Source organism: Calonectris borealis, chromosome 1 (assembly GCF_964195595.1).
Source record: "Calonectris borealis chromosome 1, bCalBor7.hap1.2, whole genome shotgun sequence".
Taxonomy (NCBI): Eukaryota; Metazoa; Chordata; class Aves; order Procellariiformes; family Procellariidae; genus Calonectris; species Calonectris borealis.
In genome coordinates, this window is record NC_134312.1 from 72,249,534 (window position 1) to 72,265,181 (window position 15,648).

Consider the following 15,648-nt stretch of genomic DNA (forward strand, 5'->3'; position numbering starts at 1 on the left):
AAGAAAGAATTGGATTACATCCAAATTCCTTCCTCAGTCATGCCTTAAGTGCATGTTTTTCAGTCCAGACTAAGTTCTGATTATGAAAATTGTGTTATAATTAAGAGTAGGTCAGAAAGTCACTGACCTTTTCTGCTAAATGGTTTGAACGAAGGAGGAGAGGTGGAAAATAGCTGCCTTCTCATTTGCACTGTAGCTCAAATGGAATTAAATGTTTCTTTAAACCCTTCTTTAAAGAACAGAAACTTCAAGCCACCTTCCTCTATCTCTGAATTTTAGTATCAGATCCAATAAATGCAGAAACATCAGCTGATGGAGATATTTGCTGTTGGGCCAGTTTAAGTGCTTAAACATGCTCATGCCCGTCCCTATTCAAAGCAGTTTTTTAAGCCTGTGGTTTACTTTGAGCATAAGCCTCATTCATTGACTTCCTCTTAGACATTCATTGAAGAGTTGCCTAGAATAGGAGTGCTTTTCCTAAATTCAGGTTAACGCTCGGTTATAACTAACTACACCACCAGGCTATATACATGAACAATAAGCTATATTCATTATATTAATCACTAAAATGCAAAAGTTGATGCACCTTCATTGTCATATTGAATCATTTGGGACAGGATCAAAACCAAGTTTCAGCAGCTTTTTTAGTTTCATTCTACTCTTCCCAAACCAGTGGCAATATATGTGATCACACTGTAAGAATATTTAGTTTGTGCCAGTTGCACCATTGCTGACTAGCTCATCAGCTGCAATGCGTTGAAACACCTGGGTCTTCTAGATCAGCAAGGCAACATACTCAACAATATTTAGACTCCTGGAGTTTTGCTTCATTAAATGGCAAAACAAACAAGTGGTGCCACCAATAAGAGGTGAAACATCAAGAAACAATAAATTGGAGGTTGGTAACATGGAGGAGGACAAAAATATACATTATCAAAGTATAAATCAAATCTGTGACAAAAGGAAGCTGCTGCTGACCACTTTTACATTTTTCTCTATTTCACTCTTAACTCCAATTGAATGGTGGGCTGAATGGAGATTGCAGCCCAAATTTCATAACATGTCATGTAAATTAGGGCTGCTGTAGTGGCTTGTCATTTTACTGCTGTATTGTAGGAGGGTTGTACGCTCCCTGGGGACACAAAAGCAAGGTAAGGCTCCATTAATTTAGTCTGCTCTTGGCCCTGGTGTCAAACAGCAGCATTCACAGAGCTGAATGCTTCATGCTTATCTTGAAAAGACAACTTGCACCTGGCTCACCATTACAAGTGAAAAATCTAAAACTGAACCTAAAGCAATGTTTTATATAGCAACCATGTGCATTTGGTACCATCAGCCAGCTAGTAACATTCTCTGGATAATCTTCCCATCTCTCATCATTGAAAAGAAGTGGCATTTAATTTGTGGATATTGTTATTGATAACACAGCTCAGACACTAGATGTACATACTGATCTTGCAAAACTACATAGCCTTAAATAAACATATGTTATTTGTCCCACACCTTTCACATAGATTGGTTTTGTGTGCAAGTTCAGTGGGGTTGGATGTTAGAGGGGGTTGCTTATCATGGTTGCTTATCAGGGGGGTTGGCAAACATAATAGTAAGTGCAGGTGTACTGTAGGCTAACCGGTAAAAAGAAATTAGGTATATTGCGTTTTGGCTCTATAAAAATTTTCTAAGTATCAAAATTAACTAAGGACTTTGGGGCCAAAGATAAATGTAGTGCAAGCAGGTAAGCAAACAGTACGGTGTATCAGCTATGATAGGTTCTATAAACAGCTTTATGGTAACTTATAGACTGTGTAAAAGGGCTTTAAAGAGGATGTAAATGGAAATGATTGTAAATTATGTTCACTCATTTTCAAGCATAGAGTGAAAACCAGGACGACAGCGTTGTTCTAGAGTGACTAACGTTTTACACTATAAAAGTAATCGAGTTTGATAAGAGCTTCCCATATTTCATTTGTATTTTATTCACTGGCACTACTTGGGATTTGCAGAGATGAGAAAATAGCTCCCGCAGTGCCCGTATGGAGGTACATAACGTGGTGGTACAAAGTGCACTTGAGGTATGTGGGTCCCTTAAACTCCCACCACTCCCGTACTCCTGCAGCAAGGCATCCAGCAGAGCCAAAATGGGGAGGGTTCAAAGTCCTCTCTTTTCCGCTGTCCTTTCCTGAAGTTGTAATAGTGCAGCAAGGTCAGCTTTTTCTGGTTTCTTTCTTTCCTGCTGATTCTTCATCCTGTTAAATTATAACAGGTGCATGGGTGTTCTCTGACCCCAAATCTACTCTAACACAGCTGAAAAGAAAGCTGAAAGCAGAGGAGAGCTGCTTTTCTTTCTAACTAAATTAAATCTGGCTTGAAATCTGGCTGTTTCACTAACAGGAGAGCGCTTTTCTAGTTAGTCTCTGATGGAGATCAGTAGACAAATTCTACCATGCTACAGTGGTGCGGGGCTGTGCCAGCTCACCCGATGCCACTGAAATTGCTTATTTCAGTTGTATTCTAGTGTAAGTGAAGGTAGAATTTGTCCCTTTTGAGTTTAATGGCTGAAAAAAGGTCATGCGTGAGTTCTAGCCAGAACCGACACTGATACACCCATACATACCTGGCTGCTCCCCAATAGCCTAATGTTATTGAGTGACCTGGAAAAATATCAACGTTACCTGTTAAAGATAGTTGTCTTATTAGGTAAGAATGGTTAGACAAATGATAGGAGGCTTTCCTAAAAATCCCTAAATGGGCAGTATTTTAGGGAATTTCCATTGACCGATTTAAAGGTAAAAATTCCAGGGGAAAAAGGGTAGGTGAGTGCTTGTGGTCATCCTCAGTGCCTGCCTATCTGCCAAGACTGTCACAGAGTCTCTAAGATTCCCACCTATGGTCACATTTTTGTAACAACAATTGCTTGTTTAGAAGTGGACTCTATCCACCTAAATACAGCACGCTTGTGATCATACATGTTCATATGTTCAAAGGTCTGATGTGCCTGTTTCTATTTCACAGTGTAATTAGATGCATGCTTAACCCCTAAGCCTACGCTTCAGTCCCATTGACTGGCGGCCAGTTGATTGAAGTCCCATTGATTTAGGAATCACCTGAAAGTTCAGCGTGTGCTTTGGTGGTCTGCTGACAAAGGGTGAACTTAAGAAGGTACTTACACGCTTTGCTGGTGGAAATCTAAACGGTGGACTCCTCCAGCAGGCAGATTAACACAGTTCAGGGAGAAATTGCTGTCTTATGAATAATAGTATGCAAAGTGCTTATTGCCACAAACGCCTAGGAGATGTCCCCCATTGCTTTTGAAGCCCTTTGCCCTGGATAGACTGCTACATCTGCCCCTGCAATATGACCTGTTCAATTATGTTTTTGCGTTCTATTTGCCAACATTAGCCTTGCTGCTTCTCCACATGCTTCAATACCTGTTGGTACAATGGACACACAGGCAGGGAAAGCTTTGAAGTCAGTGCTGTGGCACCAGCAGTGTACATGCCTGTCGTGTTCATGCCTGATGCAAGATCTGCACGAATTCCACTTCTGTACTTAAATGACCAAATGTCTCCTTTAGAAATGAGAATTTGGAACTATCACCTGAAACAGTCTTTGCACCTCTTGTTTAGAAACCTCTCTGTTCATATATTTCCATTTATTGCTGAAAAAGTAAGCGGAGAGGAAGCAGGACACCAGGCTGCTCAGTGTGGAATTTTTTATTTCTCTTTCAAGTCAGTTAGTGTACCCTTCCTTCTACCTCCTGCCCACTTCTCTCGAGACCTTTGAACTCAAAGGACTACTTAAGTTTCTCTGCTTATTTTCATGCTGTTAAATAAAGGCTGAGCTGCCAAAAATATACTCTTTCAACCCTTGAGATTTCCTACACTTGGGACTTGTGCTGAAAGAGCAAATGGAGGTCCCACAGGGAATAACTCGGCTGTTTAAAGCTACTGGAAGCTGAAGCAGGTGTATGGGCTTTCCCCTGTAAGCTATCTTCATGAGATGAAAGAATAATTATTCATGCTCAGAACAGACAGGTATATCGGCAGTCCACTGCTAATAGCTTCAGGATTTGTCGTTCAATTCGAAGAAAACAATTCTGTTGGTTTATCCTTTTTTTTTCCCTGATTTTTCTTTTAAAGAAAATATCAGTGTGTGAGGAAAAACTCCAAACAGTAGAATGAAAAATAAAAGGCAACTGCTAAAATAAATCCAGATTGCTAAATCTTATCTCTATGCTGAACATACATATCTTGTTCCTCTGTCTGCTGTAACCACGTTAACTCCTCACTAGCTGTGTTTGTCACTAAACTCTTCCTTTTCTCTTTTCCTTGCACAAATCATGCCACAACTTGTCAAATTGAAACAAGACAAATGCTGCATGAAGTACACCTTGCCGATAAGAGACACATTATTTTCCATGGCCTGGAAAAAAACAAGGGTGACATTTTAATGCTAGAATCTGAAAAGTGTCTTGTTCTACCCATTCATTACAGCGTCAGTCCAAGTAACATCAGTATGAATGTAGCAATTCTAACCCTCTTAAAGAATGGCCATTCTGAAATACGGCTTTATGAAAAAGCTAATAAAATGTAATTACTGTCCACCTTTGATTCAGAATCATAAGAGTCCATTTCAGAATTCACATTTTTATTGCCTTGCACAATACTCAAATCTGGGGATTTGGTTTATTGTTTTAATTCTCTACAGCTGCATGTAACTACCTGTTATATATGTTCACTAGAGCAGTACAGGTCAGTACATAAAAATAAAAGTTATAGTGCAGTACATAAGGTGGATTACTCTTTTAAACAGGATGGCGAAATATGATCATCCCCTTCACTCCCCGTTGGCTTCTGGTAGGAGTTAAGTCTGTATGGAGATTTCAGTGTGAGTGTCCATTAAGCCACCATGTGAGGGAGGTATGCACAATATCTAGACTTCAGGGAGGCACACATTAGGTCAGATGCTTGGGGTCGGTCCTGTGCCAAGGGCGAATTTCATGCTGACTACACAATACACAGTAAAGATGTTCTCCTGCATTTGTTTCACAGATGGGCTGCTCTGTAAAAGTAGTTGCAGCTGCTAATACATATCTCGAGACACTGGAGATCAAGCAAGAATGCAAATCTATGGCCCACGTGGCACATCGCTCTTTGGAAGAGTGCTGACAGAAAGGGGCTAGGTAGGCACCGATGCAGCGTGCCTGAGCCAGTGGTAAGGGGCACCATTGTCTTCCCAGTGCCTGAGTAGAAATCATTCCCTGGGGTCCTTGCCCATGATCAGAGGGGAAAGGCTCCCCTTTATTGCTAACTCTAATATATACATTAGAAACCTACCAGCAGTCTGCTCGGAAGGCAATAATTTAAGGAACAGAGCACAACATATGATATTCCCTAAAGTATTTTTATTTTCCTTCAGAATGATCTTGTACTCAGCTTCTTCCTGAATTGGTCCAAAAATACCTTGGCAGAAGATTCATCATCTGTGACCTTAGGTATGTGGATTACCAATCTTACTTGTTTTCTAAGAAGGACTTCTTTAATAATATTAAATGTAATAATGCAGAGGTGAGTCTAAAGTGTTTAGGTGGCTTTTTTTGGAAGATATAAAGATACCAACAAATAATTCCTGGTTTCTCAAGGTCTCTGAAAATGTGTTACTAATGTGACCTGTAGCTTTCGTGCACTTTGACATATTCTCCTCAACCTTTCTTCATTTCTTTTTGAATAAACATACCTATATGCAAAGTAAAAGTTTATTTACAAAAACTGTGGCAGGTTTCTTGTTTTACAAAAGAAAATCTTCAGAGAAGAATCTGGAGGAAAGGATCTGAGTCATGACAAAGCACAATGTGTGCTTGGACAAGCAAAGAAAATCAGGGATGACTTCTAAAGTCATTTTCACAATGAGCGGAGCAGGTAAATAACAGAACATTGTGTTAATGCTTAGGCATACATTATTAATGATAGTGGTAATTCACTTCTTACTAAATGAGATTCTGCACTGTTCCCTTAGTCTATCTAAATACTTAACCCATTTCCCTCTTCTGTCCAGCACCTAATTTAATCTAATCTCTGGCATTAGAGCATTAAGAGCCAAAGCATAAACCATAAAATGAATGTTTATTGTCTTCCACTGCACTAGTTCTGCACTGAAAATTATCTTCCGTGGTCAATTTTTAGGCAAAATAAAATCTCATAAAGAAGCCTGCAGCTGCACTCTGCACCACAGCAGTTCAGCTGGTTGTTATGTGCTCCAAGTGATAGGATAGTTTCCAAGATCACCAGTTATCCACATTTCAGAAAGAAGTGCAAGTATCTCTGCATATTTAGTTTGCATGTCCATTAAGTTAATTTAATCTCTCTGCAGACAGGGGCTTCATTATCTCTTTTGCTGGGACCATTTTTTTTAATCCATCAGAACAAAATAAATCCCATTCCAGCTTCTCAGCCTTTGTAAGATTCCCCCTGTGTAGAGTTTATTTGATTAGGCCATGCCATTATCATATTAAATCCATTATGACTATTGGAAATTACTAATGGTTGTTCTAACTTTTACAAAGGAACAAGGAGATAATGCAAAGATGTCCTAGGTGTTAGGAATATACAAGGCTAAATCTTGTCACAGAAAATCCAAACCAGAGTTCAAATGTAACGCGTAGCCTGGGTCCGTAGGCTGCCTCTCTCTGTAGAGTCTTTAATCAAAGATGCAAACATGTGAGAGTGAGCTGAGGCATAAGGAAATTAAAGTCCCAGGTCTTTAGAAGGATTTTGACATTTTACTAATATTTAGGTGCCTAACTATTTCAGAGAATCTGGGTGTAAAAGTCTTATGCAAAAGCATGAACCAAGTCTGTAATAAAGTTGAGAAATAAATTACAACCTCATAATTCCTACAGTGGTGTCCTGAATCAATATAGTCTGAAGAGTAAGTCCTTTATTTTTGTTGTCAATGACATCAAAATCAGAGACGAGAATAAAGAAACAGAGGTAAGAATGTGTTTAGTGGGTGTTTGATGAAAGCTATCTGACAGGTAACCCAACCTGCTGGTTCATTATACAGTTAGTGGAGGTGAAGGTCACAACCTGGTTGGGGGAGATTAATGTGTCTCTGGCCTCAAGCAGTATGGTTACAGAGGGATTATTTTTTTCCTGCTTGGGAACTCTGCCTTTTAAAGTTTGGACACTTCAGTTCTAGACTCAGTGCAAAAACTTTGTTTAACACAAGAGAGAAGGAAAAAAACAAACAAACAAACAAACAACCAAAAAAACCCACCTCCCTTTGGCCTAGAAAATTCATCTCTATAATTCATTGATAGAATACCAGTAGCACACAAGGTCCAAATCAGGACCCAATGAGTTTAGACTCTGTAAAAACAGAGAACAAGAATAATGGGCTGAGTTGCTCTGGGTATGGCACCACTTTGGTCAGCGAGGAAGAGAATGCACCTGGTCGACAGTCGATTGCAGTGAACTGTGGAAGGAGGTGAGCTTAGCTGTAAATGAGCTAGCTCAGCTATCAGAGGAAGACCAGCCATGCACGTGCTAATTACCCACCTGAAAAATTATTTTCATATATGTTAGTCTATGCTTTGCCCCTTCTTGTTGGAATTAGGCTGCTGCCATACCCTAGCTAGCTCACTTAGATCTTTGCTGCATGGCATTCTGCACTCTATTATCATCCGTCCTGTGAGAAGGAGAAGACACAAGTCCAGCTAAGGCAGGAGGTGGCTGATCATGCCAAGCTGCCAGGTAGCAAACAAGGAGTTGCTGGGAAAAGCACAGTGGCCCTGGAGGCTCTTGTTTGCTGAGGGTGCCCTGAAACGCTCTTTAAAAGTAAGCCCTGTAGTAATGCCATAGTCAGCCTGGGGCAGGAATTAAGTTCACTGAGCCTGCAGGACAGAGGCAATTTCCATGAAAAGAATACATCCTTCCCCCACAGCTTTCATTGCTTTATGAGCTTATAAGGGCCTTAATTTTTGCCTGTTTTGAAGAATAACTCAGGTTTAATATGGGCTGTAGCTTTCCATGAATGTGGTGATTTCTCTTTCAGCCTTTACGCAAGCAAATCATCTGTCTCTTAGTTAGGATTAATATAAAATAAAATGAATGCCCAATAGAAGTGGGTTATGAATTCTGATCGAGACAGCATCTTTCTCTTACACTGCTTTAATTTATAAATGTTGTAGGTAATTAAACTTACTAAAGTAAAATAAAATTTAAAAATTATGAATTTGTACTGTGCTCCTAGCAATGAAGAGATTAAAAATCAGTGCTAAATTTACTTTGACATGAATACTGATTCAGTACTCCCAGTGAGGTGAATTCTGAATTATACTGAATATTGTCAGCATTTCATTATACCAAGCTCTTTACAAGGGAGTGAGAGCAGGTATCAGGAATGATTTCACAGACAACCTTTTATAAAGGGCCTTTAAGAAAAGAAAGAAAGAAAATCTATCAAAAACATTTTTATATCAATCATCTTGTTCATTTCTCTTCTCTTGAGTTTATATCTCCTGAAAATATTAATAATTCAGACTGTTTTACCAAAGTTATGAAATCTTGAAGTCTTTGCTATTGGTTATAACAGTGCACAACCCAGGTCCAGTTCTGGCGTGTTTGATTAGTGCTTCATGCATTTCAGTGGGCTTTTGTCCATTTAGTGCAGTAGAGAAACTAGCCCTGTGTCCTTCTAAAGGAAGATCCAAGCTTTCCAAAAAGGCTATCATACAGTATGCCTCTCCGTGCAGAATCGCAGTCCTCATGAATAGTCCCTGAGGAGAGTAGGCTATTTTGCTCATGTTATGTAGTGTTTCGATCTGCTGCAGTTGTGCATTGTCGATGTAAAGCTTTTGCCGCAAGTTGCATTCCTACTTTAGTTGCATTTAGGCCATTTTACTGGCCATAAGTACCTCTTGCTGGCTTCCAGGATAAAACCAGTGAGATAGTCAGTTAATGTATTTACAGCTGACTATCTGAAATCGGGTACATCGGAAGCTCATAAACCCAAGCTGTAGCTAAAGCAGGCGGATTGTTGGCTTGGGGCATTCAACCCTGGCCCTGGAAAACCAAACAGGTTCCAGTACCCTCTGGTGCCAGATGTCAAAACAGGCTGTCACCAAGAAGAAAGGTCTAAGAAAAATCTGAAGGTGCAGAATACAGAATAATACTTAACTCCCTAATGGTAGTGCTGTGACACCTAATTAATGTTTTCACATTGCTTTGCAATCCACGTGTGAAATACAATGTATTATTAAATTATAGTTTCCCTATTGATTTTGTCTTCTGTGTAACATCTTCCTTACTGTTTATATTTCTCATGCATTGTGCAAAGTGTATTGCAGAGCTTATTTTAAAATGCTGCTACTGAAAACATTGCACAAATGATAGAATATAGAGCTGGTCGTTCTCCAACATGCTAGAAAAGACTATCTAGATAAATACAAGCACTGCATACTTGACCACTCCGAAGCTCATTCCACCTTCAGTAGAAATTTGAACAATAATTGCCTTAATTTCGTCATTCAAAAAGAAGGAGGGACCCACAGTTTTCTAGTGTTTATGTTTTTGATAAAAGAGATTATAAACTGGCACAGTGTTTGAGTTTTTCTGTAGTAGGGATTGGTGGCTGACTTCTCCTGCAGAGTGCTGGGACACACAGGCTCCAGTCATACAGAAAAATGCTATAAGCGCTCCAGGGTCCTCGTTTGGTATTTGACAGCTTTTGCATTGACACCAGTGAGCGAAGAATCAATCCCTGGGAGGGAAATCTTGCTTCAGCTGAAGTCAGTGGAGCTTTGTCCTGTATCTACAACAGACCAGCATTTGGTCTTTGCCTATACTGGAGTGCAAGTAGAGCATGACAGTTCCTAAAAATGCAGGGCCTGAGCTCAAGTCCATCTGCCCAAGCTGGATAGACTGCAAGTAATTATTGTATGTGTATTTTATTATCATGTGAAGCTAAAATCACCTAGACTTCAAAGAGGCTATGATTTAGCACTGTATGTGGGAAAACCTAAAATATACCAGCTGAGTGTAGCTAACAATAACTGTCTTTTATTATGAAATATAAACAATGGAAGTTTCTTCCATGTTTATCAGATTCCCTGCACTCTGTTATTTTTTTCTTTTCCTTCCTTTTAATTTTTTTTATTTTTTCCGTTAGTATTCAATTTATTACATAGCAAAAGCAAATATTTTAGTAATAGCTGTGCCCATAGTGTCTGTTTCGGACTTCATTTTACATACTCAGTTAGAAATGTGTTTTCCCCTCCCATGTTTTTCATTATTTTCAGCTGGGTTAGAGACTTATTTACATTTGTTTTTTTCTAAATAAAAATGCCAACTCCCACAGCAAAATTCCTTGACTGGATAGAAGCACTCACACTATAAAACTTAAGTAATGCAGAAAAAGGCACTGGTAGTACAGGAAGGAGAGGAAAGAAATTCTGAATCAGCTGAGTTCTAATGATGTAATTTAGCCTCTGAAATCTGTTGCTCTTGCTAAGCTGCTCAGGATGACCCACTGTAATTCACAAAATTAACAGAGCTTTGCAAGTGAATTGTGCCTTTATGTTAAAAGGCAACTGCCCTTGTGTTACACCGTGTTTAATTGTCTAGGATTCTACCTTTCCTGTTGCGACTTAAAGGAAAAAGGACCCACAACTTAAAAAAAAAAAAGGTAAAATGGCTTTGCATGATAGCAGGAAGAATCGATTTTTGTGAGCTTTTTGTTGCCCTGGAAAAAACTCAGCATTGTCTGGTTCATGGAGTTTTCATCCCCTACCCCTCCCTGTCCTTATTTGCATACAACAAGAAATGAAATAAGGTACAGTCTGGCTAAGTGATTTGTCGAAGTTCATGAAGGAGAATAACAAATGAAGAACTGCACCTTGGTCTTCTAGGTTCCAGGTTAGTGATTTCTTCATAGGATTTCAATTCTTAAGAGTCTGTTTCAGGCCCTTCTCTAATTAGGATGTGATTAAAACTGTATTTTTGTAGACTTAAAGGGAAGAAATTGGAGATGGATTCATGTTCTAAAAATCCAGTCCAAACATCAAAAACTCAGAGGTGTTGATATTCAGGTTGCCTGGAAAAATTATATTATGGCAGTTGTATATACACGCTGTGTTATTTTTAATTCATTTGAATTCCTTTCCTTAGGATAAATGGCAATTGCACTAGCTCTCTGGCTGTCAATAGCACATGACACCATCTATCTATCTGCTTAGTGGTTATTTTAGCCTCTGTTCACTCCAGAGCTTACACATTTGGTTTCTTCAGAAAAATACAGCCAACGTGGCTTATTCATTATAACTTCGACTCTGCTGCCTCCTCTGCTGAATAACAGAGTAAAGGCTGAGGAGAGAGAGTCTGATTTCTTGCTCCTACAACCCTGGCTGTAACAGCTCTGGTACACATGTGGAAAAGAGAGAGCAAGAGCGCGACAGAGCGTGCACAGGTGTCTGCTGAGGCTGAAAGGAAGATGTGGGAATCCTGCCTGCTATTGAGGATGAACAGTCCCGATACTGTCTAAAAAGCCTCTTCTTGCTAGTGCATAACCCTCGCGTGTGATGGTAGTTCTTTCATTCTCATCACCCTTTCTCGTTCCTTCCGCTTCTTAAAATATATGTTTCTATTTAAAGAATTAATTACAACTATATTGTTTTGTCTTGTGTCATTATCTCACCCTGCAATGGGTTTAAGGCCGGTGTGTCAGCGGCAGATCCCAATGTGCATGCAGGGGAGCAGGACTTTTCTGTCTGAGGTCTCAAGGTCAGCTACTTCTTTAACAGGGAGGCAGGCAGAACAGAGCCCTGCTCGTGAGAGATCGCTATTTTGTTGTAAGGTTAGCAGGATTGAATTCTTATTTTTCCCAGTATAGTAAATATATAAGATTGGTTGTAATACAGCTTTGGTCTAATTAAATGAAGCCCTGTTTGCATAAGTAAAACCAGGCTAGTTCACACAGGCAGCGTCTGGACTGTCTTTGACGATGACCATGTGGGGAGAACCCCAAGTCTCCAACCAAGTGGTGCAAAATGGGTCTGACCCTGCTCAGACTTAACACTGCAAAATAAGGTGGTCAGATAGATATCGAGGAGAGGTGGTTGTGTTCACCATTACCTGGTGTATTGTGGTAAAAGCCATCTGTATTTTCTCCGCTGTCTCTGTGGGTCAGGTAAGCCGCATTACTTACCCAATTTCAAGGACACACCTTTTTGGCAGTGAAGACAGCGGGCTCAATGCCTCCAGCAGAAAGAAGGACCAGGATATGCTTAGTCGTTTCTTCCACATTATAAGACTGATCCTTCTTGCTTGGAAATTGAGAAATGTTTTTTCCAATGGGAATGGAATCAAACTCTGTAAATGCATCTTAGTAGAAAAATCTATGAAAGCAATGGATTGCACAAAAACCAGCCTGGAACAGGAAAAATACAGAATGAGGAAGGGAGAATTTATGTATGATAGATATAGATGTTGTTTCTGTAACAGTTGTTTTGGAACTGATCTGGAAACTTGCTCTTTCTTTCTTTTTTGTTTTCTTTCTGCTGGGAACTGAAAAAAAAAATCCAATGTTTTTAACTAGACAGAAGAATTGCAACAATACTGACTAGTGTCATCAATGATTGCCAAAAAAACCACCCCCAATTATTTGTTACTCAAGCATAAATTTCCCACTGAAATTCAGATTGATGGCAATTAGAAGACAAAAAATCTCACTGTCAATGTATAAACAGGAAAGAAAATGAGCACTGCATGTCAGACCACTTCTATCACATTCCTTATCCATGTTTTCTAATTTCATCCCTGATTTAAGCATGCAGTAGGTTCTTTTTATATATTAGTTCACGTGTGCTGCAATATTTTACAGATGTACTTCCACTGAGCTGTTAACTAAAAAATCAAACTATCTGGCCTTTTTTAGGTCCTCAGTCAACTGATCATAAGCCTGGAGTACAATTAGTCATATCCTACGAGAGCACCCGTCTGACAGTAATGTTGAAACACATGAGGAACATTGTGAGTATTTTTATCATAATCTATAGCTCATAAGTCCTTGCATTTGCAGAGTACTGTGAAAACATCAATCCTCAAACACCCTTTCCGGGATAACTAATTTTAACTCAAAATAACGACGATGCTGTTCTGCCATCATTTAACACTTGCTTTCTTCCTTTGAGCTCGCTCAATATGGTTATAGGTATGGGACAGATACAGAAACTGGGTTTCCTTAATGGCTGGTAATGGCCTTTTCCAGGCCATATAGAAAACCAGTTTAATGACTGTTTTGGCCCTTTGAACTGACGCATTTTGATACCAGTCAGACAAAAGGCATCATGCAGCGGCATGACTTTTCGTAGGATGTCAGCATTATTGACTGATTATCCATACATTTCTTTCAAGTCCGGCATGACTGGTCTATGAACAGGGAAGGGCCCAGCAGAGGGAGTGGTGGTGTACGTTAAGAAGAAATGTCATTTGGTGGGGTGATGCTCAGCTTTGTAACATGTGCTCTGTCACGAGGCTGAGTGGTAAATGCTGTGCGTCCCTGGAGCCAGACTATGAGAGGGGGAAGCTGGCAGCGCTCCCGCAGCGCAGGACAGGTGAAACTGGCTGGTGAGGCTATCTTGAGAGATCTGGCCCGTGTCGTGTGCGATCCCTCGATCTCTCGGCTGAAGCGGCGTGTCTGCTGTTTCATAATGAGTTCGGCCGTCCAGGTGTGCTCTTGAATTCCCGATTGCTCAAGTCTCAAGTAATGGCTGTGGCAAAGAGATCCTTCACTATCTTCGTTCAGCTAGCAGATTAAAGCATTTATTAACCGTTGCGGGTTCTCAGTCATTGCATACACTGATGCCGCCTCCATCCCAAACTGGGTTGCAATCGCTTTCCCTAAATGGGGCCAAACTGAGGAGCTTATGTGAGCACCAGCCAGTAATAAAATGAGGCTGAATGTTTAATTAGTTGTATGAGACACATGAGGCTTACATAGCTCCAACTGTTCTCTGTTGGCCGCTCTGCCTTCTGATTTGCAATTCAAGCATGTTCATTTTGGTCTATAACATCCAATAAGTCTCTGTCCTGAGAGATTTGTCTTTTGTTTCCCGTGTGCCACCTTGACAGGTGAGATCAGCCTCCACTGACAGGTCCAATTTATACGAACTTTACCTTCAGGATACAGTATAAGACCCTCTTTATTTTTTCTATCGTGCTTTTTAAAGCTAAGTGACTTTGATAAACTTCTGGTAAAGTTCTAGTTGGTGGGAGGGGTATATTTAAGTGATTGCCATGCTGATGATGTCACTGTGAGTTCAGGCAGGTGATGTGGATATGCACACAAACAGAGCTACAGATGTTGGAAATAGTCTTTCTCCTTGTTTCCCTCATTTTTAGTGTATAGGCTCCTAACAGTGTTCTTTAACTTAGAAAGTTCCAGCCATTTAATTAAATGAAAATAAATTACAGCATAGATAGCTGTGTACAGCAAAAATAAAATCCAGGGTTCAGTTCACTTCATTATGGAAAGGGACTATACAACTTTAAGTTATTGCTAGCTTTTGAAAGTAGGTGACTTAAATTAAATCCATTTTAGTGAGTTTGCAGAGAAGTCGTAGGAGTCCAATTCAGTAAGACCAGCAATGATTCACGACTTGAAAATAAGGTCATTGTTTTAGCAGCCTAACTTAGGAAATCATGTTTTTAAGTCCTGGGCTTCCGATTCCTTCCTTCCGTCCGGCCATCCATCCATCGTCATCTGATCTGAAATATGAAATAGTAGTGCTTTGGGGTACTGTGATACCAGACTGCCTTCAGACTAGTAACCTATAACAGAAAGGTTCTTTATCCCATTAATAATCTTCTCAGCTTTCCAGTCATATAGATCAGTCTCTCTGACATGCTCTCTTTTCTTTTTCCTTTCTGTTGCTTTTTTTTTTTTTTGGTTGAGCTGAAAAGGGATTTTAAAAGTATGCCAAGATCATATCTTATTCAAGACATGTTAAAGCTATTTCAGGTATATTCAGTCTTTTGCAGAGTCTCACTAATTATATTTTAGTGGTTCATCTGTGCAGAGATTACATTGCTATCTTGTTTTATTTCATAATTTATAGTAAATAATTTTTGTGCTGCTCTTCTCCATTTGATTTATCTCTTTATAGTGATTTTATGATGTGTTCAGCTGTGAAAATAATTGTAGTGGGCCAAATTAATCCCAAATGTAGCTTCACAGAACTGACAGGAATTGTGATAGAGACTTTGGATCCATGTAAATAAATTTTATTTAGTATTTGTGTGGGTTTACTTCTAGGGGTTTTAATAGGAGATCTAGATCCTGCTGTGCAAATCCTGTATTAATATACAATACACAAGAGAATCCCTAAGGAGGTGGTGTTGTTTATAGCCATTGTCAAGTGTCACATAGTTTTTTTAAAGGATGAAGTCGAAATAGTGCAATGCTGTAGCTTTGCAGGTTTTTTTCATGAATCCCCATTCATGTGGGATGTTAAAGACAAAAAACGCTATTGGTCTGGTGCAGACCTGCCAGAGGACTGTCTTATGTGGGTGCATGCGTGGACTCCACAGTGCAGGCACTTTTGATCTGGTGCATCCACATGTGCCAAATTTGCTGCAGATGTTAAGTCAGTCA

The 15,648-nt window shown here is 39.7% G+C and overlaps 1 protein-coding gene across 1 annotated transcript in view; it reads left to right on the forward strand.

Annotated features, from left to right (window-relative positions):
* PIK3C2G (phosphatidylinositol-4-phosphate 3-kinase catalytic subunit type 2 gamma) overlaps positions 1-15,648 on the forward strand; it is a 209,323-nt gene that overhangs the window by 172,280 nt on the left and 21,395 nt on the right. The window contains exons 30-31 of the mRNA XM_075160158.1: positions 5,419-5,494; positions 12,931-13,025. Of these exons, the coding sequence (XP_075016259.1) occupies positions 5,419-5,494; positions 12,931-13,025 (171 nt within the window). The remainder of the gene's footprint in view (positions 1-5,418; positions 5,495-12,930; positions 13,026-15,648) is intronic.